The sequence below is a fragment of the Pelmatolapia mariae genome, linkage group LG7 (assembly GCF_036321145.2).
Source record: "Pelmatolapia mariae isolate MD_Pm_ZW linkage group LG7, Pm_UMD_F_2, whole genome shotgun sequence".
NCBI lineage: Eukaryota > Metazoa > Chordata > Actinopteri > Cichliformes > Cichlidae > Pelmatolapia > Pelmatolapia mariae.
Window position 1 is genome coordinate 39135902 of NC_086233.1, and position 23273 is coordinate 39159174.

General features: G+C 41.5%; 1 protein-coding gene across 5 annotated transcripts; it reads right to left on the reverse strand.

Moving 5' to 3' along the window:
• Nucleotides 1-1669: 1669 nt before the first annotated feature.
• enc2 (ectodermal-neural cortex 2) lies at nucleotides 1670-22639 on the reverse strand. Of its 5 annotated transcripts, none has more exons than XM_063479056.1 (13): nucleotides 22469-22639; nucleotides 19722-19786; nucleotides 17023-17237; nucleotides 16815-16920; nucleotides 14578-14823; nucleotides 14195-14284; nucleotides 13847-14010; nucleotides 11529-11676; nucleotides 10784-10980; nucleotides 8941-9046; nucleotides 7907-8050; nucleotides 7273-7689; nucleotides 1670-3099 (listed from the first exon to the last, which is right to left on the reverse strand). In XM_063479056.1, the coding sequence occupies exons 3-12, from the start codon at nucleotides 17202-17204 to the stop codon at nucleotides 7303-7305; spliced, it is 1770 nt and encodes a 589-aa protein (XP_063335126.1). In that variant the 5' UTR covers nucleotides 17205-17237; nucleotides 19722-19786; nucleotides 22469-22639; the 3' UTR covers nucleotides 1670-3099; nucleotides 7273-7302. The 5 variants fall into 5 exon arrangements, with proteins under 5 accessions (XP_063335126.1, XP_063335125.1, XP_063335127.1 ...); XM_063479055.1 differs by having other exon boundaries at nucleotides 17023-17242; XM_063479057.1 differs by having other exon boundaries at nucleotides 17023-17242; nucleotides 22419-22639.
• Nucleotides 22640-23273: the final 634 nt, after the last annotated feature.

The following is a 23273-nucleotide window of genomic DNA, read 5'->3' on the forward strand; positions in this document are numbered from 1 at the left end:
GACCACGGCGGGTAGATAACATGTTTCTATAAATGATTCTGTGCTTCTTATTCTTCCTTATCAAAAACCGTGCACACTGCGGTTAGGCTCTATATTGTTGCTTGACCCTGTCACAAAGGCAAGTTAAAACTTCACAAACACAACTTGTTTGTGCAGACCGATCGATTTCAGATTCACATAATCAGCTGTTACTATGCAGACAGGAGTAAGCTCTCTTCAATAGGTAAATAACTGCTTCATCCACTCCTAGATTTAGGGGATATTTGAACTGCAGAGGGCTGAAAGAGGTTTCTATTAAAACTTCAGCTAGTTTCTTCAGCAACTTCATCACAAGTGAGGTAAAAGTTGAAGGGCTCGTCTGTACAAGAGCCAGACAAGACGTTTCCCACAACGCTGGTAACTTCTCCTGTTTCAGATTCAGGGTCACAGACAGCTGGCTGGCACAAGCCCAGAGAACCGTGGGGTTTGATCAAGGTCTGCAGCCTTGCCCTCGTTCAGTCTGTCTCAATACTCAATAGTCTGGTCAATACTCATCTGTTGTTGGGCTGTGCAGTCAGTGCATTAGTGGCATCTGTATACAGCATTACTATTACTTTAATAACTTTTAATTTCAAAAACAAGAATAAAGGAATTTCCTGTATGGAAAATAAAGTATCTGTCTTCTCATCATCATTGGTTGATATACTGTTAACTTTCTGTCCAGTAATAACAATAAAAGCACTAGAATACTGGCTTAGCAAGCATGCTACAGCAGAGTGAGTGAAGTAACATGCTCAGCTGATGGTTCAGTGGTAATAATACCCAAAGAGTTCTGGATGCATCCCCACAATCAGCAGTTCAACCTCCGGGCTCAGGATTGAGCCTCTTTTCAGTCACAAAGAGTGAAATTCCACCTTTCTCTGGAGCACTCAGACCAACGTCTCTATCTGCCAAAAAGTTATAAGCCAAGTACTATCTGAAAGTATGAGTGCAGCCATATTTCAGTGATGTATGTAGTACTCCTCTCACAGTACCTGACAGTGAATAGGCAGTTTACCTCCTTATAGTTTAGCTGTATCTGCTGTCTGCTCTGAAGCTCAGTCCATGGCAAAATGTTGTCTGGTGTGACAAGTCTGCTGCAACATTTGAAATTAGTTCCTAATTAAAATGAACAAATTTAATGATTTAATGAGAGAGATACAGATACAGACACTTTCCAGTGGCGAACAGGTGTTAGAAGCTGGTTTGATTAAACCAACACTTTATGTTCTTCCTTTAAGCACCAATACCAGTCCTGGCAAAAATGATGGAATCACATTTGGAGGAGGTCATTCAGCATTTTCACTTTGCTACAAAGACACAAACCTTTTTAAACACCTCAGCTGAACTGAGCATATCGAAAGCAAATGATATTCTTGTAATAATTATTGGTGCACTGAAGCACGGGCTGTCCTGTGACTTCATGGTCGTCTTTGTGGTACTCTGTGCAGGTGAGAGGTTTTTAATCAACCAGAATCAGTGTCCCTGCTCCGTACCTGCAGAAAAGACAGTCAGTCTACCTGTAACTGAGTTCACTAGTAAGTGTTTTACTGTGCACATTAGTCAATGATGCAGTGTATACATGGAATGGAAAGGTTCACCTTTTCTGACACCCGACGTGTTAAAAAAGACAGAGACAAACCAGTCATCCTCGTCTGCACGTTCAAAAGCTCAGTGCAGTTTAAAAAGTGAGTCAGTGTTTATTATCACCAGTAAAAACATGACAGCACCACACTTAAAAAACTTTTTCAAAATTATCTGGAAAACCTCACTTTAAGAAACATGTTCATCCTCAGATTTCACAGATTCACTGGTGCATGCTTCAGTCTTTCTTCTGAGATAAAGTTTAATTCCAACTTGGGAAAACAAGCAAATGCAGCTCAGAAGGGTCCATCAATCCAAGGTCTTCATGAACAGTTGTAGAGAGAACGAGTGCAAAGACGCTCCCGACATTAGTAAACACTGTACACTGACAGAGCCAGTACAACATAGCAACGACGGTGCAACTATTTGCACCACAAACCTTGTTCATTCATTTGTTGTGTTAGTTTGAGCACGGGGAAACACTGTACACTGATCACTCATTCACACACTCACGCACACGAACTCACTGTTGAAGATTAAAAGTCTTTAGGTGCTACAGAGAAAATACAGAGCAGTGTTTGAATGGCAGTGAGCGTGTCTGCAGGACATACTCAACAAGGCCGCTGTGCTTCTCAGATTTCAAACCACTGAAAACTTGCTCAGCTGCACACATTCATTCATAATGTAATCATGTCACAGGAAATATAGAGGACTGCAAATGTACTCTGAAATGTTAATCACCCAGGTGTTCATTAGAGCTGAATCCAAGCCCAAAAAGTAGATCTTTGATGCTTATTTTCTTGGTGCTGAGTAAATCACTTTGACGTCACAGTTCTGTACAGTCTGCCACACAGGCTGCTTGCTGTGCAGTCATGTCCACATCCTCTGGTGACGAGCTGCACTGCTGCAGAGGTGAATAAATAGATCGTGTGTGGAGAGCTGCTAATGCTGTGACATCAACGAGGACTTTTAGAAAGTAGCATGAGTAATTCAACTTCATTTTAGCAAATGATTCTTTACTACCGGACAATTCAGGCTAAACTCGGCCTACGCTGCACCTGTTTCTGTATGAACTGGAAAATCTCTTATGAAGAAAAAAACATGAACAAATAAAACCTAGCACCGCAAAAAGCCTGAAACCTCCATCACATCATTGACTATTCAATACTGCAGTGAACATATTCTTTGCTTTCATTTCATTTTGCTGGACTTCTGAGGAAAATGACTTAAGTAAACATGGCAGCTCTTAGTTTGATTTCTTACTGGAATGGTTTGACTCATAAGACACTAAAGAAACACACTCACACACACACAGTCACTGTGTTTGTATGTCATTAGGAAGCACTGTAATTGTCTGTGTTCAGACCTGAGTGGTGCACTGTGTTTTTTTAACCACACCACTCACAATGATTCAGAGTGTGTGACACGCTGCTTCGTCTTCAGAAAGCTTGGTCCTGTGTGGCGCTTCAGCCTCGGCCACTCTCAGAGTTTCTCCTCCTGGAAGAAAAGAACAGAAATAAAACATGATGGCAACAAAATTATTAACTTCATATTCAAGAAAACATTAAAAAGTTGTCCATCAGTTTATGATTAGAGAAAAATACTAATCTGTGTGATGATATTTGCCACTACTGTGTTCTGCTGCTTTTAATGTGGTTCCATATATACACAGACATTGCTGATGATCTTATTATTATTATTATTATTATTATTATTATTATGGGAACTTCACCATCATTAATACCACCACCATAATGTTGTGTGGAGCCTGCTGGCTGGTGTCATTGTCATTCACAGCTGTTCACAGATTACACAGCATCATCTTAGATATATAACTGCTGTCATCACTCTTATTATGAGCAGCAACGCAAACAATAAATCTAAATAAACTGCGCTTAGATTAATTGGACTAACTCTCTGCAACCCTGAGTGAAACACAGTGCGACTGTAAACTGATGTGAGGGGCAGCGTCGACACCTGCAGGCAGAGAAGACAACAGCAGTGAGGTGTGTGAGGCTGGAGCAGGACTGTGACCAAACTGCAGTGTGAACTGAAACATCACTCAGAGGCCTATACAGCTAACTGTATAAGTGATGGGTGGGAGATAGAGGGCAGATCAGTAGTGCTTTAATGGTCTGGGAAAAATCATGTGCCTCTAAAACTGAATAAGGATAGGGAGATGGTGATCGAGGACAGCTATCCACTCCCCGTGTACATCCCGAGAGGCTCAAGTGGAAAACCAACACAGAGGCTGGATACAAGAAAGGGATGAGCAGCCCCCGTTTTCTAACATCCTTCTACACGTGCAGCATAGTGTTGGCGATTTCCTGTCAGTGGGTTGTGGTGGGCACAGTGTCCTCTGCTGTGGTGTGCAGGGGCAGCAGCATCAGAGCTGGTGAAACCAACAAGTCATTGGGATAATAAATGAGGAAGGCTGGCTCTGTGTTGGCTGTTATGGACCACAAACAGGACACACATCACCCTCTCTAATACGCTGAATCAGTGCGGCTGCTATAAGGACAGATACAGGAAATCATTTATCCCACATAACTCTTTATAATAAAAATGGACACGATTTTAATCTGCAAATGTTTGTAATGTTTTGGTAACATTACATTTCCTGTTTACTTAGTTGATTTTTTAATAATATTAGTACTGCCACCATTATACTCTGGCCTGTGGAGCTTCTTCGCTTTGCTCATGTATGAAAATTCACACATGCGTGTTCATTTATCATAAATCTTTTTATCTTCATTACATAACTGTATATGGTGAGAAGGCAAAACAGCTGCTCATAAACAGCAAAGAGATGAATAACAAAACACGTATTCATTGTATGACAAAATAGTCAGTTACTGTCACTGTTTGATCAGCACTTATTCACACATGACATCATCACATTCCTGTGATCCCTGAGTGTCACTGCACTGATAACTGAAAAATGTATTTACAAAAAAAAAATAATAATAATACGTACACATAATGTACACACAACACTGCAGTTTTTCTTTGTTTTTGTTCTTTTTAAATATATGTAACCTGTAAGTATTTGAGCGTTATAAAGTTTCTTCCAGACTGATTCATGCATCCAGGGTTAGGGAACATACATTGATACACTACAATCATTATCAGGGCTCGCAAAATTTCAAAATCCCTGGTAGCCCTTCGGGCAGGCACTCTTCAGTTTTTGGTAGCCCAAAATAAATTTAAGTAGCCCGAATAAAAAAAAAGACGACATTTTTTTGATTGATGTTTTGTTTCCTTTACAATATTATACTTTAATGTATAATATTGTAAAGGAAACAAAACATCAATCTAAAAATATTTAAAACACAAATTACAACAACAAATTACAATCATCAACTCAAATATTTGGTTCTAATTGAACAGAAATGTCTATGAACTTGCAAGAACATGAATCAGTCTGTGTCAGATCCTGAATTTGAAATTTCCACTGAAATCACGGGTAAGAGGCAAGTGGAACCAAGATCTAGGACATTTGATTTTTGAAGTTTGCAAAGATTGCTAAATTCTGCCAATGGTAGTTCACTCTTTGCAACATAGTACGCTGTTCTAAACAGCTTTTTCAGGACTTCTTGTTATGCTTGGTTTATTTTTAGTATGTTTTTTGTAATTGGTGTTTGTTCTGGGAAAGATACTGCAGACTGAGCAATAATGCATTTCTTGCATTTCTCATGGGGTCTTTCTTAAAATGACTGGTCCCAGTAACAAAGGCGCTTGTCAACTCAGAAATCGAGGGAAACTCACAACACACCTGGCAGAACATTATGTTATTTAGCTCGTCATATTCCAGCCACATAAATTCTTTTGTCCATTAAACCAAAAAAGCTGCGCTTTCCTTTTGCCTCATAGTCTGATTTGTCATAACTTTTCCGTTTTGTGGTCGGCTTTTCTTTAGCTGCCCCTTCTTCACCCTGACCTGTCTTGTTTGGCTCTGCAGAACTAAAATACCTGCGTAAATCCATTTGCTTTTACACACATACTTACATAACGATCAGCAATTCTCTCAGCAATCAACCTCTATCGCATGTTTAAGCTTGCTGCAGGAGATTTCACTTGTCATGTTTGATAGTAAGCTAACGATTGATAAGACGATGCCAGAGGAATTGGTGCGCAATTAATCTGTGACTTACCAATCAGTGCTGCTGCTCTCTATACACAGTTCGCGCGATCGCAAAGTGAAAGTGAAAGCAAAAAACAAGCGCAAATTCAAATGCGATTTCAATGTGTCACATATTGACAGTGGCTCATCGATGCCGATGACATAATTGCTCAGCTACATTTGCGAAAGAATGCAAAAGCATTGACATATCTTTCCTTCCTATGATAGCCCGACGGGCAGGGCTGAAATGGATTTTGGTAGCCCGACTGGAAAAATCGCTAGCCCCGGGACGTCGGGCTAGCGATTTTGCGAGCCCTGATTATCATTGTTTTCTATCTAACGTTCACACACTGAGCAACTTTGGTGTTAGTATCTTGCCCAAGGAGATTTGGCATGCAGACTGGAGCAGCCAGGGATTGAACCACCAACCTTCCAATTAGTAGATGATCTACCTCCTGAGCTGAAGCCACCACCAACATTATTACAACATATAAAATAACATCTATGAGTTAGAGAGAGCAGGGCTCTGAACAGCTGCTCAGAACACTCTGACTTGTTGGAGTCTTTGACAGGGATCGTGGAAGAGGTTCCACCTCAGCACTCCACTCCTGGGAGACCTCTGTGCTCAGGTGGGTAATGATGATAGAGCTGGAGCCCACGCAGAAACTGGAGCAACAGCAAAGTCTGCAGTGTCATTAGACTTCTTTGCTAAGCAGGGGTTTGAGCTTGAGGTTTGCTCAGAAATGTGCCTGGTAGCAGAGAACCTTGGGCTAAAGGTCAGTGATAATATTGGGACTTGTGTGAAGAAAGAAGCAGCGCTGGAAGTTACATTTTTCTTCTCTTCTTGTTTAAGGTCTATAATCTACAATATAAAGCACCTCGAGGGGACAGTTGTTGTGATGTGGCACTAACTAAATAAAACGCAATTGTATAAACTGATCACAACTTAGTGGTGAGTTGAATGAGCTGGCAGGGAAGGCTGCTAAACAGAACTGGTAAACCCAAGTGAATAACAGAGGTCCTGTCTGTGAGGTCTTTTTGGATTTCCCTTGCATACTGGGGGCAGTTGGGGACAAGGGGTCCAAATGGCCATTTTCAGGACCTCCACTATCAAACCAGCGGGCAAGAGCTAAAGCCATACGATCATTTGTGCCTGTCGTGGTGGTAACCTACAGACCCACTAGTGGCCAGTGGCAGTGAGGGAATAAATGAGGCTGGTATGGGATTCCCAGGCTTGGTTGACCTCAAGGGTCTCCTGAGGTAGCAGATGGGTGTTGGAGGACTGGCCTGTGGCTTTGGTAGCTGCAGAAGCAAAACCTAGGAAGAGGGACTTTCAGCTAGCCTGAAGGCAATTCAGGCTAGCTGTGGGAGGACTAAGTAACATCTAGCGGTGAATAGTATGTTTATGACTGAAAAGCCCGAGTTGTGATAAAAACCACACACACAGTGAAGAAGTTATGAAGTGTAACTTTGACGTTAATAAATGTGGATTGCTGTAACAGACAGTCAGTGACTTGTGTGGCATACTGAGACATTCCTCAACATACCTGGGATGAGTGTCTCCTGGTACCTCACAGTTAGGCAGGCAGGTGTTTCCATGTGCTGACAAAGGCAGTGGGGATCAGTGAATAAGGTACAGTGGTGATGGAGTTCCAACTATCTGACGTGGGATCGTAACAGTCCAGTGTTTTACACCGCTGCGTCCCAAAATAACCTCCAACCACATAAAGCTTATTTCCCGAGGCCACGGCATGGCAGCTCATCCGTTTGGACGTCATGTCGCCCACTCGAGTCCACTGATTGGCTTCACAGTCAAAGCGATAAGCACAGGCAGCTGTGAATTCTGTGTCGCCGCCCATGATAAAGATCTGGCTTCCCAAGACAGCGGCTGCCGTGTAGCGCCAGGGCTGAGGGCACTCGGCAGCGATGTTCCAGCGATTTCCTACGGGGTCGTAACACTGGACCTAGAAAGTAGCAAGAAGGAAATTATACAGCTACAGTGCCATCGCCGACAGCACAACACTAACATTAAATGTAGTATTGTTCTTTTACATCTTTATTACACAATGACTGAAACAAAGAACAATAAGTGGTCTTTCAAAGAAAAGTATAATCAATAAAATTCATACAGTATTGGTAGAGATGCTTCCGAGAGGCAGGTAAGTAACAAAGAGGACCAACCTTGGAGGCTTTGTCTCTGTGTATGGTGGTCCCCCCAAAAACAAAGAGTTTGAGTTTGGCAGAGACCACAGCAGCATTACTAACGCCATCTCTTAGTGGAGCCATCATGGTCCATTTGTTATTGAGAGGGTCATACCGCTCCACCTGGTGAAGAAGTTTGATACACTTAACACTTCAGTTTCATGCCCCTGTAAAGTTTGATCATAAAACAGTCAAATGCAAACTGAGCTGCTGGTCAAGCATTAGCGAAATCTCTGCACATGGTAAAGCTGTTCTTCACTCTTCTTGCCAACAGTCTTTAAACTTAGCAGGAGTGTTACAGACAACCTGCAATACACCTGCATTTCCAGATTTAAGGTAATCTGGTCATCAATGTAAAGCTAACCTGAGAGCATCCCTCTGCCCATTTTTGTACATTAACACTGTTATGTCCCGGTGCTTTGAACCCTGATGTGACAGTGGGATTTGGATGAGCTAAAACTGAACTAAGCTCTCTTGTCAGCAGACTGATTGCCTTTTATTTTACTTCTCTCTGGTATCAGATCTGTTATGAACCAAACTGTCCAATGTCTGTTAAAAATACTGATTAGTTATTAATCGTCTGAAGAAATGTTTGTCTTCTTCTACACTTTGTACAGATCAGCTGTTTTGCACACATTTCAGGTTTATATGGTGGAATAGTTTGGAAACATGCAGCTCATCTGGATAAACCCTGCGCTCCACCCTGCCCAATAAAACATGTTTACATTGCCTATAAATCTTTATTTTAACACCTGTCAAGGTGCAATTTTCTCACTGTCATTTATTATTATAATTTAACTATTCTGTAAGACTTTTGTGCAAAGTACCACTTTCTGTAACTTCCTGCCAGTTTAAAGTCAATGCATATATGCTTTTGTGGCTGGCTGTGAAATTTACAGAACAAATAAACTGTACATAAACATACATAAACTGTCAAAAAAATTCTGCACTTGTCAGTTACAAATAAATAAATGTTTATTTCAGTTTTAGGTAGAAGTCACTGCTTTTCAGACCTGTTTCAGAGAGACAGATGGTGAGGCAGGGAAGACACCAGCTATGGCTGTATGCCCTCCAACAACATACAGACTGTTCTCCAGCTCAGCTGAACCATGGCCAAACCTGTGGACGGGAAGCAGCACGTTGTGTGAACTTCAGTCAGTGATTGGTTTGCGATGGTGCCCTTTGTAATGCAATCCATATATGGCTAAAGTAAGTTTAAACACTTTATTTTTTTTTTTTAAACACAGCGTCTATCCATACAAACTATACTTCTACCAGTGGCACTTGAACTAACCCAAGTTGCATCCAAAACTCATTTTATCCTGGAGCTCCTTAGAAAGCCTTGCCACAGTTCATGACATATCTGCCATGTTTACAGTCATGCTAACACTTTTTAATCCTTTCAAACATAATAGGGTGAAGTGAATGAAACGCAGTCTGAAGCACAGATTCTTCCATGAAGCTACACGCATGGATCATGAAGTGAGAAACAAAAGTTATATCTCGTCTTTGCTGAATATCTGGTCGGGAACGGTGACACAAAGATAAACGCTGCAGCAGGAAAAATTGCCTTAGTGATTTCTGGTTCAGGGGCAAGAGTAACGTCTGTTTTGTGATAATTTCTTATTGTTAAACTAGAGCTGGGCGATAGAACGATAACGATATGTATTGCGAAATAACTTTTTCTCGATAGAAAAATTTAACTATTGCGATAGGCCTCATCTCTCTTGTCCTCTTAAAAAACAAACAAACAGCCAATCCAAATTAAGTAGCGCAGAGCCGAACCAATCACAGCCGCAGCGTCACGTCACGTGACTTGTTACGTACAGCACAAGTGCCAAGGCGCACATGTGTATTTGTTTTTGCAGCCGGGCTGCCCAGGTAATGGAGGAAATGAGTTTGCCGACTAGAGAAAAATCAACTGAGAGCGTGAGCGAAGGTTACCGAAGAAAAAACCAATGATGGTTCCGATGCCGGAGAGCTTATCGAACGGAAGGGCCATAGAAGTTCCGTAGTGTGAAGGTATTTCGGCTATTTCAAGTCTGACAAAAAACAGAGTAACGCGCACTGTAAATTGTGCCGAAAGCAAGTCTGGAAATACAATAAACTGGTGCATGCTCAATCTCTGACTGAAAGCGCTAATTCGTCATTCGGCTTTTGTCAGACTAAAGTCACTGTTAAAACTGTTTGAAAAGCTAAGCTATACAACAAGGAGAGATTGAGAATTTCCTTTTAGTTCTCAGTTTATTTGATATTGACAAAAGTTAGTCAATTTTGTCTGTTCTTCTGTAAAACAAACTAAGATTTATTTTTAGAATTAAAATTTTGTTTCTAAGTGGAATTGACAATTTAGTAGTTTTTGTTTGTTCTATTTTGAAACTTAAACGCTTTAGCGGCTGCCTTTTGTGTAGTTTGCAATATTTGCCTTTATTTATCTGAAACTGAAGTCATGTTCCTTAAGTACATCTACCCTGTTGAACTTATTATGGGAAATAAATATTTAAATCAAAACAAGCTGCAGATTATTTCACATTTTACTTGTGAGAAACGGCACATTTAAATCTTACAAATATAGTTATTTGGCTTATATCGTGATATATATTGTTATCGCCTGAAATGAAAAAAACATATCGTGATATGAAAAAATCTTGTATCGCCCAGCTCTATGTTAAACCATTGCCAAGTATAATATATACAACTCTAGAACCTCACTTTGCTTTGGGCAACACATTTAGACCAATAAATGTCCATTTACACTCCAAATTTCACTGCAAAACTACCATAAAAGTTGGACAGTACTACTACATTGCCGTTTGCTCTGATCCAGCATTTCCTATAAAGCTACAAACAGCATACCTGGCTATTAGCATGGGTGCTCCTTTAGACCACTCTTCATGGACAGTGTCATAGATCCAGACGTCTTTTGACACTCCATTCTCTGATCCTCGACCTCCTGTCACATAAACCTTACAACCAATGGCGCAGGCACTGAACTCCTTTCTAGGGCTGGGAAGGTCTGCCTTCGGTATGATCTCCTTGGCTTTATGATCAACCTATAGATTTGACATAAATATGTGAACATCAGAAGTGGCCCAGTTGTTGCAGTCAACATAAAATGAGACAGAGGATGAGAAATACATAAAGATGAACTGGTGATTAAATAAAGCGGAGTTAAAATTCACTCCGAATTTGTTTCCATGTTCACAAAGGAACACGAAGACGGGGTTATGTCGATGTATTATGAGGTTAATCCTCATAGCTCACCAATCAATGGAATTTTTATGTCATTTCCCCACTGATATAGTAAATTAGTATTAGTCATTGTGCTGAGATTAAATTCAATCAGCACAGAGAGTTTTGGTGGTGAAAACCCGGGCTTGAGATGGAGAAGATCACAGCAGAGACAGGAGAGATGTTTTACACAGGAGAACAATTAAATACTGGATGAATTAGTAGATCTATAGGTGTAAGCTTAAAATGAAAGAGTCGTTAAATGTCATGGCTTAATAACATAGCAGTTCAACTCATATCAGCCTGAGAGAAGTGACACTGACAGTGCATTACATGAAATCACACCACACAAGCAGAAAAGTCCTTTTACCTGATATATCTTGTCACACATGAAGGTTTGGCCTCCAAGTATAAGTAGCGTATGTCCTGCCTTGCGTGGTCGGGCACAAGGACTAGTCACTACTCCATCATTCTGAAGGATTTTCTTCTTACATTGCATTGCCTCTTCTACTATGGACCTGCAGGACAGTCAGCACATCAGCTGATCCTTACTGAAAGCATGGAGAGTCTGTCAAAACCACAGCTGCTAGCTGATTTCTGTGTTTAAATTCACACTCCTATAATTTCTCAAGAATATTTTAATAATATTTGAAAAATATAAATAGTAACAATAACCAAAAAAAAGATAACACAAAAGGAAACTGAACTGATACACAGATACATGGGAATCTATATCAAAACAAGTCTTGTGAAGCAGTCATGGAGTCCGACATGATCTCCTCTGTGGTTTCATATAAGTGATACTGAAATGTTTTGTTTTTGCTTGGTTGATGTAAAAGCCTGTATGCAGACAGGTTGTGATACCTGGAATCACCCTGCAGGACATCCGTTTCATGCTCTGCATCAGAACTATATTAAACTTTATCGCCCCATCAAATACAGTTTGAATGAATAACTAAATAAAAGCAGGAATCAGTGACATTCTTGGTTCTAAGTAGAGCTGGGCGATATAAGATTTTTTCATATCACGATATGTTTTTTTCATTTCAGGCGATAACGATATATATCACGATATAAGCCAAATAACTATATTTGTAAGATTTAAATGTGCCGTTGCTCACAAGTAAAATGTGAAATAATCTGCAGCTTGTTTTGATTTAAATATTTATTTCCCATAATAAGTTCAACAGGGTAGATGTACTTAAGGAACATGAGACTTTTTCAGATAAATAAAGGCAAATATTGCAAACTACACAAAAGGCAGCCGCTAAAGCGTTTAAGTTTCAAAATAAAACAAACAAAACAGACTACTAAATTGTCAATTCCACTTAGAAACAAAATTTTAATTCTAAAAATAAATCTTAGTTCGTTTTACAGAAGAACAGACAAAATTGACTAACTTTTGTCAATATCAAATAAACTGAGAACTAAAAGGAAATTCTCAATCTCTCCTTGTTGTATAGCTTAGCTTTTCAAACAGTTTTAACAGTGACTTTAGTCTGACAAAAGCCGAATGACGAATTAGCGCTTTCAGTCAGAGATTGAGCATGCACCGGTTTATTGTATTTCCAGACTTGCTTTCGGCACAATTTACAGTGAGTGCTACTCTGTTTTTTGTCAGACTTGAAATAGCCGAAATACCTTCACACTACGGAACTTCTATGGCCCTTCCGTTCGATAAGCTCTCCGGCATTGGAACCATCATCTGTTTTTTCTTCGGTAACCTTCACTCACGCTCTCGGTTGATTTTTCTCTAGTCGGCAAACTCATTTCCTCCATTACCTGGGCAGCCCGGCTGCAAAAACAAATACACATGTGCGCCTTGGCACTTGTGCTGTACGTAACAAGTCACGTGACGTGACGCTGCGGCTGTGATTGGTTTGGCTCTGCGCTACTTAATTTGGATTGGCTGTTTGTTTGTTTTTTAAGAGGACGAGAGATGAGGCCTATCGCAATAGTTAAATTTTTCTATCGAGAAAAAGTTATTTCGCAATACATATCGTTATCGTTCTATCGCCCAGCTCTAGTTCTAAGGTAGAGTAGTTGCTGTCAGTTTTGAGAAACACCATTTCTAATTGAACCTGGGTTCAGGTGGTCCATGGCACCAGCTCACAGGGTGTCACAGATCTGTGATGATCGAGTCACAGTCACAGCGAGGCTGCTCAGACTCAACTGTGTAATACCTTTCAAAAAAGATTTTGGCTTGGACTTGGAGACATTTCAGACAATTTGTATTCAAGTGATGGAAAAGTAATATCATATCAACTGTGCATGAACCCGGTTTTAAGATTGGGCTTCAAACTCTGTTTCTGATAGAGCCAACGATTAGGGCAGGATCAAGTGACCCTGGGAAGATGCTTTAGCTACACGGCTGAGGGACTTCCCATGATGCACTCTACCTCCTTTCACTCCTTTCCTCTACTCACTTGTGTGTACATGCCACTATTGCATTAACTGTTATTAACCATTGTCTTCTCTCTTCCATTCATTTTTTGTGGTCTGCTCCTCTTTCACATCTTTATTACCTTTTAAGCCTAAGAAACTTCTTGGCCTGTAACACTTTTCACTCAATCAGACCCACCTCATATGAAAAGCTAGTATTGAATGTGAAAGCTTAAATTTGAGATGAAACAAAGTGAAATAAAGAGAAGACACAAAGTTTACATGGTCTTGGTCTTATGAGCCTACCTGCTCCTCTTGTCAGCAATAATCAGCTCCTCACAAGCTACAGCCTCCAGCAGACACTCCGAGGGCAGCAGAGCCAACCTTATGCCTGTCAGCAGCTCCGGCAAATGAAGACGCCGACCCTCCAAGTCGTATCGAACCCACCGCATCACAGAGTTAAACACAACCTGCCATGAGTCAAATTACCAGCCAACATCAATTTATGGCTTCCAACACTGTACGAGGAGCATTCTGCGGTTTGGTTGGTATTTGGATGAAAAATCACTTCCAAACACAAATGAGTACGCTCTGGAGAAACTACAAAAAACACGCCACAGACACAGGAGAGTCCCCGCGAGCGACGACACTCACCTGTTCATCTTCTATCTCCAGCTCGTCACTCAGAATCAGCTCCAGCAGCTGGTCTTTGGACAGACTGTAGAAATCCTCAGACTCTCTCACCTGAAAGCACACACACTTATGTTATATGCAACATACACACTCTCTCACACAAACACACACACTTTATTCAAAAAAGGAAACTTCCCTTTATTTATTTAGTAAAACCTTTTAAGCCTTTGTTTCCATTTTGATCATTCTGGTTTATAGTGCATGGAAACCACAAATCCTCCATCTCAGATTATTAAAATATTCCACAGGATCAATCCCCCACAAATCTGAAACATATGTTCATTTGTTCACTCAGTATTTTTTTTTTTAATAAACTTAGAGAAAACAAGAATAGTCGTCTTTACCGTCTCATAGTGCACCAGACACATCCTCCACGACAGCTCGTACAGTCTTTTACACTGATGAGCATCTGATAACAGCATCATTCCCAAGCAGTTGGACGCGTGCAGGTTTTTTTCTAAGAACTCTGCTGCTGCATCCCGAATATCGTGGAACTGCAGCATGTCGCCAGCCTCCAACAACGACTCTGCGTTCTCCTCATTTATGATCACTCGGGAAGAGTAGGCAAAGTCCAACAGAAGCTCCAGGACCTAGCCAAGTAGGCCATTGGAAAATTAGCCATGCACATTACAGGACATATAACAGCGTGATACACTGCCTAAGACCAAAACACACTAAACGTGGGCACGTGTACTGGTGAATTTTAAGAGATCAAAGAATGGAAGAAAACAGGAAGCAGGCAGTTTGTATTGTGGCTGTTTGCATATGTGTGCTATACATGCAGCATTTAATGCAAGCCTGCAACCTCAGCCAGGTCTCCATTGGAAAAGACACTTTGATCCTAGTTAGAAATCTTCCTAAACTAAATCCTAATAAATTAGAGTAACAATAATTTTTCAGGGTCACCTGAGCCAAATCGAATTACAAGGACAATCTGAAGCCATTACCTAAACAGGATGATAGCCGATACCTGATAGCTGAAGGACATGCCTCCCATTCCACTTTTAGAAACTAAAAACAAGTAAACCTGCAGTCTGAGAGCAAAGCTCTGCTGGGATATCAGGATACTATAAGGTCTTTGACACATGATGAACCCTGATCACTTCCTCTTGCAAAATTTGTTTGCAAGAGGAAGAAATTTAATGTGAATTCTGGACTTAAGGAGCCTGTGAAGACCAGCTAATACTGGAGACAGATGATCCCTCTTTCTCATCCCCGCTCCACTAAAAGCTTTCAGAGCAGCCCAGTAATAAGGAATGAGTCGGTCCACAGTGAGGTGGCAGAGGAGGTTATGAGATCCCTCATGATTCTGACCATATTGTGCAGATGAAAGCCTGCTGTCCTTCTGATTTCTTTAATGTGAGAGAAAAAGGACCTGCTGTGAAGTGATTCAACCCTCTCTGTCCTCAACTCTTTACATGTACATTTCTTTACACTTATATTTCCTGTCCTCTAAAGATTAAACTTTTAGGCATACAAAGGCTAAGTTCACACTGCAGGTCTTAATGCTCAAATCCGTTTTTTGTTGGGGTTTTTTGGTCTGCTTATTTACACTACAAATAAAATGTGACAGCAAACGCGCTCTAGTGTGAACCCTCAAAGCGGCCCGCATGCGCAAAAGAAGACGTCACACACAACGCGCTCTGTTTAGACCCAGACCAAACAGTATTGTTTGACTGATGGCCCTTAATATAAAGACTTGTTTCAGACTTTACGTTTTCCAATTTTGCCTTAAGTTATAAAGTTATTTTGTTACATATGGCCTAATAATTATCCTTATTGCTGTTTTAGAGAGGAGCGGTGCTTCAAAGGATAGTTGCAGATTTCTGTCAGAATCTGCAGATTATACAGTACAAATTAAATGTTCACGTTTCTCCAACGCTGTCTTCCAAACAGTTTCACTGGATGGCCAGCAAGCGTTCGCGATATCGTCTTGGGTGCTGATAATTGGCGTCTGTCTTGTGTCAGTGACGTAAAAGACAGATTTAATGCGACATGACCATTCAAACAGCAGTCGCTTTCTAAAACATCAGATATGTATCGGATTCAGTACCACATACGAAAGTGACCTAGTTCAGATTGAAAATATCGGATTTGTGCCGTTCACACTGTCATACCATGATCGGATATGGGTCGCATAGGGTCAAAAAAGTCGGATTTGATGCGCTTTTGCCTGCAGTGTGAACGTAGCCAAAATTAAAATTAGGTTCATTTTCTTGGATGTAGCTCAGGAAGTAGGGCAAGTTATCTACTAATTGGGAGGTTGGTGGCTCGATCTGGTTCCTCCAGTCTGTGTGCTAAATATCCTTAGGCATGGTACTAACCCCAAGTTGCTCTCAGATGCATCCATCACAGTATGAATGTGGGTGAATGTTAGATAGAAAGCACTTGTGCAGGAAAAGCATAGAAAAATAGTGTCTGTGTGAATGGGTGAATGAGGCAAGTGCTTTGAGTGCTCAGGTAGAGCTATATAAGATTATATATAGATATGTTTGTTTGGTTTTTTAATGAAAAGAACTGAAAACAAAGAGCCACCAGAACACGCTAACCTGACTGTTCAAAGAGAAATTCAGAGTAGTACCTCAGGGTGTATACTGTCTCTGAAATTGACGTCAGTGTCCAGGCTTTCTCGCAGCCCTCCGCTAAACATGGCTTCAAAATAACGACTACATGCTGCCAGGACAGCCCTGCAGAACACGAAAGCAGATGAGCCAGAGTGAAAGTCACAGGTTAGAAAAAACAAAAAACAAAAGGGGTCATCGAAAAAGAGACTGCCAGCGTGAGTTTACCTGTGGCATGGGAAAGAGCGATCGCCGGCCCACAGAGTGACATCAGTAAACATGCATTGTTTTCTCATGGTGTTCAAATGAGTCAGGACACTGTCGGGATGTGAAGGCTTGTGGAACAATGAGATGTTCATGGAGCCTGTGCTAGTGCGGGATTTCCGATTCTCGTGGACAGTCACCGACATGGCAGCTTTGCTTGGTACCTACAGCACTCTCTCCTACACTGCAATAAAAACAATAAAAGCAGGGGGAGACAAAGGAAAATAATGTCACACTGTAGACACAGCTGGGATTAGCAGTATAGATGCAAGTAAGTGGTCACAGTTCTGTGCACAATACACAAAAACTAAAGATCTAACTATAACATCACATTTCTTACAGCAATGTTCACATAATGGTACACTGTATTGCCAAAAGTATTCACTCACCCATCCAACTTTCAATCACTTTCAGGGCCACAGACTATTTCTACAAACATTTTTGAAAGAAACGTCTTGATGCATTCTTAATCATCCAGGAAAGTAAATCTCCAAAAGTTGAATCTGTTCATCTGGACGTAGCGTTTTGTGGGAGAAACGTTTCGTCACTCATCCAAGTGACTTCTTCAGTCTCAGCTGACTGCAGGTTTCCCCAATCTTATAAACAGTACATTTGCATAATGACTGAAACCAGCCCACAGTGGGCTGGTTTCAGCAGTCCAGTAGCGCAATGGACATGACACCCTGGGTTACTCTAAACACCTAATGAAGTTACTGATGTAAGACTCAATAAATAGAACACAATATTTCCTCTATTTCACTGCAGACTGATAAACAACAAAGAGCTAAAGATGGTCTTATTACAGTGGTGCTGTGTTAGCCAGTCACAGGAAAGGTAGACAGCCCAGACTGGAAGGAATGCTGGGTCAGCATCCCCATTGCTGCTTGTGTGTGTGTGTCTGCATTTGCTGACACAGAGTTTTAGAGTAAAGTCATACCCCTTCAGTGACAGGGTGTGTGCATGCAGACTTGACCAGTGTGTGCTGTGAATGAACAAAGGATGGAAATGCTAGCACATTCAAACAAAGCATGTTGTGGACAACACAGCAGCGCAGCACAGCTCTCTCACACACGTGAGCTTCTGTGTTGTCATCTCTCCCTTTGGGAGGGCCACAGTAATTAGGGCCGTTTCTGACACACCTTCCAAGGGGATGATGGTGGATTCTGACTTGATTTTAGGATTTGAGGTTAAAAGATTTTTTTCTGACTCAGAGCGGGGCTTTGAGAGATGATTATACATTTAGCTGTCATCAGTCAACATATAATAAAGGCAATTCATCTTTGTTAACTTATATGGCACACATAGCTGTATTTTTTTGTGGTTTCTGACTATTCCACTAATAAAGTTTTTAAAGAATCCTTGTTATACGAAGGAATATTAGAGCCATAATAAGAAAAAAATATATATTATTGTTAATTTTGAAAACAAAATCAAACTTTCAAGATTAAACCTAAAATAATACTTGAGAACAAAGTTGAAATGTTGAGATTACAGTCGTTTCAAACATGTGCTCGAGGCTGTAAGCATCTGTATCGTTGCATCTGTCCAATGCAAACATTTCACTTTGGACAAATCCGACCAACTCCTCCAAGTTTGTGTGTTTTTTTCCGCCTTCTGACCAGATGCAGCTTTCTGCACCTTCTTGTCAATGTCCTTATACGCATCACCACGCTGTGTTTATGTGCTAAAACAGAAATAAGTTCAGGTCAAGTTCAAGTTGCTGATTCTTATAGCTTCATGCAGTAGGGAAGGTGTATGTTGTAGACCAAGACACAAGAAGATATCTATTCAAGCTGTCGCACTAACTTATCTACACAGGGTGTTTTCTGTGGCAGATGTTTGACTCAAAACAACTTTAATCTCAACATTTTGACTTTATTCTAAGAATAAACACTATTTCTTTTTCTTAATATGGCCCTAATACTGCATCGTACTATCAACAACAGGATTAACAGGTAGCTGTTTTCTTTGGTGTTGTTTAAAACAAAGCAGTAAAATACCGTAGTTAGAGCTGAGGCTTCAGCTGTGGTGATAATAATGATGATTATGTTGATCAGTACTGAGATTAGTTATTGGATCAGGATTATTTTTTGATCTTAGTGAGGTAAAAGGACACTGCCACCTTCCTGTTAACTTACAAATCCTTGCATAAAAATTAACTGGTCCTCTTTATTCACCCAAATTCAGTGCATCTCTTAGAAGGTTTCTTTCACTCCATGCCATCCATACCTGCACGATGGATGTAAATCTTTATCTGAGCTTATGTTTGGTGAGTCACCTTAGCAACCACTGCATTGTTTGGCTTTCATCATACTGCATTTTGTGACGCTCTGCTGTGCAGAGCTCGTGGTCTTCTGCTGTGGCAGACATGAGACTTTTGTTTGACAGTCTGTGATATAGAGCACCTTACTGCAGTCAGGAGCACTCAGGTAACCTCAGGCTCTGCAGTGCAGGAAAGCGTTGTGGCTGACACATAAAGGCATGTTGTCAGGGACAGCTCTGTGTTCTGCTGGCAGAGCGTTCATTTCCAACAACCCTCGATCACATTCATTAATTGTTTGAACACAAAAATCCTGATTGAAATTAAAATTTGATCAACTTTGCAGCCTGAGGTAATGGTTAGAAGGAAGAATGTATTAAAACAAAAATGTATGTGCACTCACCAACTGCCCAGGGGATCTGCCAGTGTAATGCAAGCTTGGCGGCCTGCTCAGCCTGAGTCAACCACCTGTCGAGGAAGGAAGGGAGGGGTTAACTGATTGTTTGTAGACGTCACTTTTACCTTTCACCACAGTTTCAAACATATACACAATGAGCCACAGTACTTGTGCAACATTATCAACTATAAATCCTTTTTGATAGTACATTTGGTGATATATATATAAAATACAATCGGAGGGAAGGAGTTTTCTTAACAAAGCAGCTATATTTTAATATTACATTAACACTTAGAGGACCCAGTTATGGAAACCCGGAGTTTATTAAACAGAACAAGCAATTCTTGGACCATAATCTTCTCTAAATGACTGAACCATGGTGGGCTGCTCTGGTTGTTCTTTTCTGTTCAACTTTTCACCCCATCTTTACTTGACCTTCAGAGGAGGCTGGTCCACAGAGGCAGGGCGCTCGCTCTATGTCCATCTTTGAGAGATGAGGGAGAGCAAAATATACGTACAGTGTGATTGGTTCTCATCTTCTTAAGTGGTGTACCAGAAAAAGAACGATGCACTAGCTGTAGAGCAGCTGCAGCCAGCTGTTAATGCATTTCAGGCAATAGGTGGAGGTCCCGCTACTGCACGCTCATTAAAAACAGAAGCATGCTGGTATTTACGTGTTACTGCTGGTACATAAAGCAGTGGTGAGTGTATGTTTGGGCAGATGGATCCTTACACTGTGAAGTGCAGTATTTATAAGTGCAGAAGGTTTTTGCAGGGGCTCCAGCTTGGATGGGTGAAAGGGTTTTTGTGCACAGGCTCAGTGTGCCGAATGTGGGTCGGTGTGTCCAGATTAGCTGAGTTTCTTGGACACGTAAAGGCAGTATTGAATCCAGGCAACAGCATGTGTGCCCAACAGAAGGCTCATACCAACTCCACATCCAAACAGCTCACCACACACACACGCTGTTACACACAAGCACACACCTATCGTTCACCAGTGGAATATCAACACAGAGGCTGAATAGATGGAGTGCTTTAAAGAGAGCAGCAGTCAGTAGGCCTGAGCTTGTTTACCCATAACTGACATAGCTGAATCTGTTGCCCTGAGCCACTCTGTGTCTGTCTGATTGAGCAAGTGATTCACTGACAAGTAGCCCTCTCCTGGGGGCCGGGTCCATGTTATTACTAGGTTATTAAAATTTTCCCATTTACCCACCTGGATGTAAAAAGCACACTTCCATGCCTGCTATGAGGAGTAAAGACAATCAAAGGTTTCCTTCTGCACTGCAGCCAGGCTGGCTTTGTTAGTAACTCTGTGTGTTAAATGGCTTTGACACAAAAGCACAGCCAATTAAACAACTTACCAAAAACTTCAATGTGCTTAGTGAGTAAATACTGACTGACATGCACATCAGCATGGCCCACCCAGAATTTTTATGTGCAAGAAACTGAAGAAGAAATTAGAAGCCAAAGGTTTCCAAAACCCTTTAAAAAAAAAGTTTTTCAGGACAAACGTGGCATCACAAAAAGGAAGTAATAAAGTCTCAAATCATTTAGAGACAAAGGATAAAAGAGAGAGAGCTGCTCAGCTGTAAGACACAAGCTACAAACTCTGAGAAAAAGAAACTCTTTAGGTCAAATTTATTGAACTTTACGTTTTTTAAATATCCAAATAATTTTCTAGAAAATCAATTGTGAGGTGAGGGATCATTCCTTCTCTCGTTTCAGCTCCTCCATCTTCCCCCTCCCTACCTACTATCCTCCTCTGTCACAACAACCCTCTGCACATCCTCCTCCACTAAATCCACGAACCTCCTCTGAGGTCTTCCTCTTACCTGGCAGCTCCATCCTCATCATCCTCTGTCTGATAGATCTACTCTCCCTCACCTCTGTCTCAAACTCTGTCTCTAAGGTCAGAGAGACAAATACAACGTTTCAGAGTTCACAGTGTTGTCTGATACAGCCACTTAACTCTCACAGGCTAATCAATAAAAACAGATAGGTCACATATCACAAAATATACCAATCAAATACATGAAACATGAAACCAAGTCTTCTCATGCGCACTCACATCTTTCATGCTGACTCGGTTTCCTGACCCTGGTGCCCGACATGGACCTGCTAACATTAAAGATGTGTGCAGCTCAGCCTGCTTCAATCATTTATCACAAGTTAAATAATTGAGCAACAGTGTTGCATAATCGGAGAATAGTTACAAAAGACAAACGTGGTCCTGAGAGAGTGTGGCAGAGCTGCTGTAGCTTCCGAGAAACAAAGAGCTCCCTGACAGAAGACGAAAACTTTCACTTTAGTCCAGCAGGATCTGAGGCCACGGAGTTAGTTAGCCGTCAGTGAACATTCCCCCTGTGGGCCACCAGCTCCAGGCTGTGGATGTGCTTAGGCCGGTTCCTGCCTGTGGGGAGCCGAACATGCACTTCCACAGACCTGTCCGGAATTTCAAATGGGAAAAATCGCGTTCCGCTGGAATGGCACTGGACCAAATGGCTTCCAGTTAGCTTTGCTATGCACCAACTTGGGTGCTGTTGAGAACCTTTGAGAGCAGCCTACACTTGTCTTAAAGCTTCTCGTTCACATGTCACAGACACTTCGAGTCCATACGAATTCGCGAGCTGACCGTACACAGTTCTGCCGCTGAAGCACTGACGCTAATGTGACAACAATAACTGACAAAGCTCCACTCACTCCACGGTCTGCCTCCCACAGCAGTGCCAGAGGGAAGCTCTGCTACTCACGTTCACGTCAGCTGCAGGTTAAATCCACGCAGTGTAAAGTTTTATGTCTCCGCTCACGAACAAACATCACACTCCCGTCACAGCAGCTCAACTACCTCTCCCTGTTCTCCTTCTTCTTCTTCGGTAGCTTGGCCCGATGCCTGTCTCACTGGCTGTGGAAGAAAGCCTTCACACTGCAGCGGAACCAACAACCAATGACTTTGGACTGACTCGTTGCTGGCGTTTCTAACACCAATCCCCAACCTCGAGATAAACTCTCAGCCAATAACATTGCGCACGGCGAGATTTTAGCGGCGGCGTCTATCGTGACTGGCAGCTACTTAGGCCAATCATCGTCGACGTCGTTGTACGAACCACAAAGCTAGCCCCAATGAAATCCCCCGAGCAGCAATCGCCAACAAAGAGAGGCGGCTTTAAACACGGTAGCAAGACAACTGCTTGTCGACACTACACTGATTTTAAAACAATCCCCTGGCTTTAAATCACAGCGACACAGTAGAAACAGACATGACTAATCTGGTGATTTAGCGCAGAGAGTAAATATTGCCATTCGAGTTAACAGTTTCATCACTGCGTGCACTGTCAGGGCTTCCCATTAGAGCTATGAAACTTTAAACTGGATTCATTTTAACATTAGAGCCTCATGTCTCACAGCCCGATAGAGGAGACGTGGAAACACTGCGGTGTGCCAGTGGTGTTAGTAACAAGCTGCACACAGAAAACATAGCCCCTCGACTGAGAATCTATCAGATTGAATACAAGCATCAGAGAAAACATGGTGCCCTGAGCCACTTTAAACTGAAAC

Coding starts and splice junctions, on each gene's coding strand:
- enc2 (XM_063479056.1), bottom strand. CDS start 17,204: ATGTCGGTGACTGTCCACGAGAATCGGAAATCCCGCACTAGCACAGGC. Junction 14,011..14,194: donor TGGAGATAGAAGATGAACAG/GTGAGTGTCGTC, acceptor GACTCATGGCAG/GTTGTGTTTAACTCTGTGAT. Junction 7,690..7,906: donor ACAGAGACAAAGCCTCCAAG/GTTGGTCCTCTT, acceptor GCTACTTTCTAG/GTCCAGTGTTACGACCCCGT.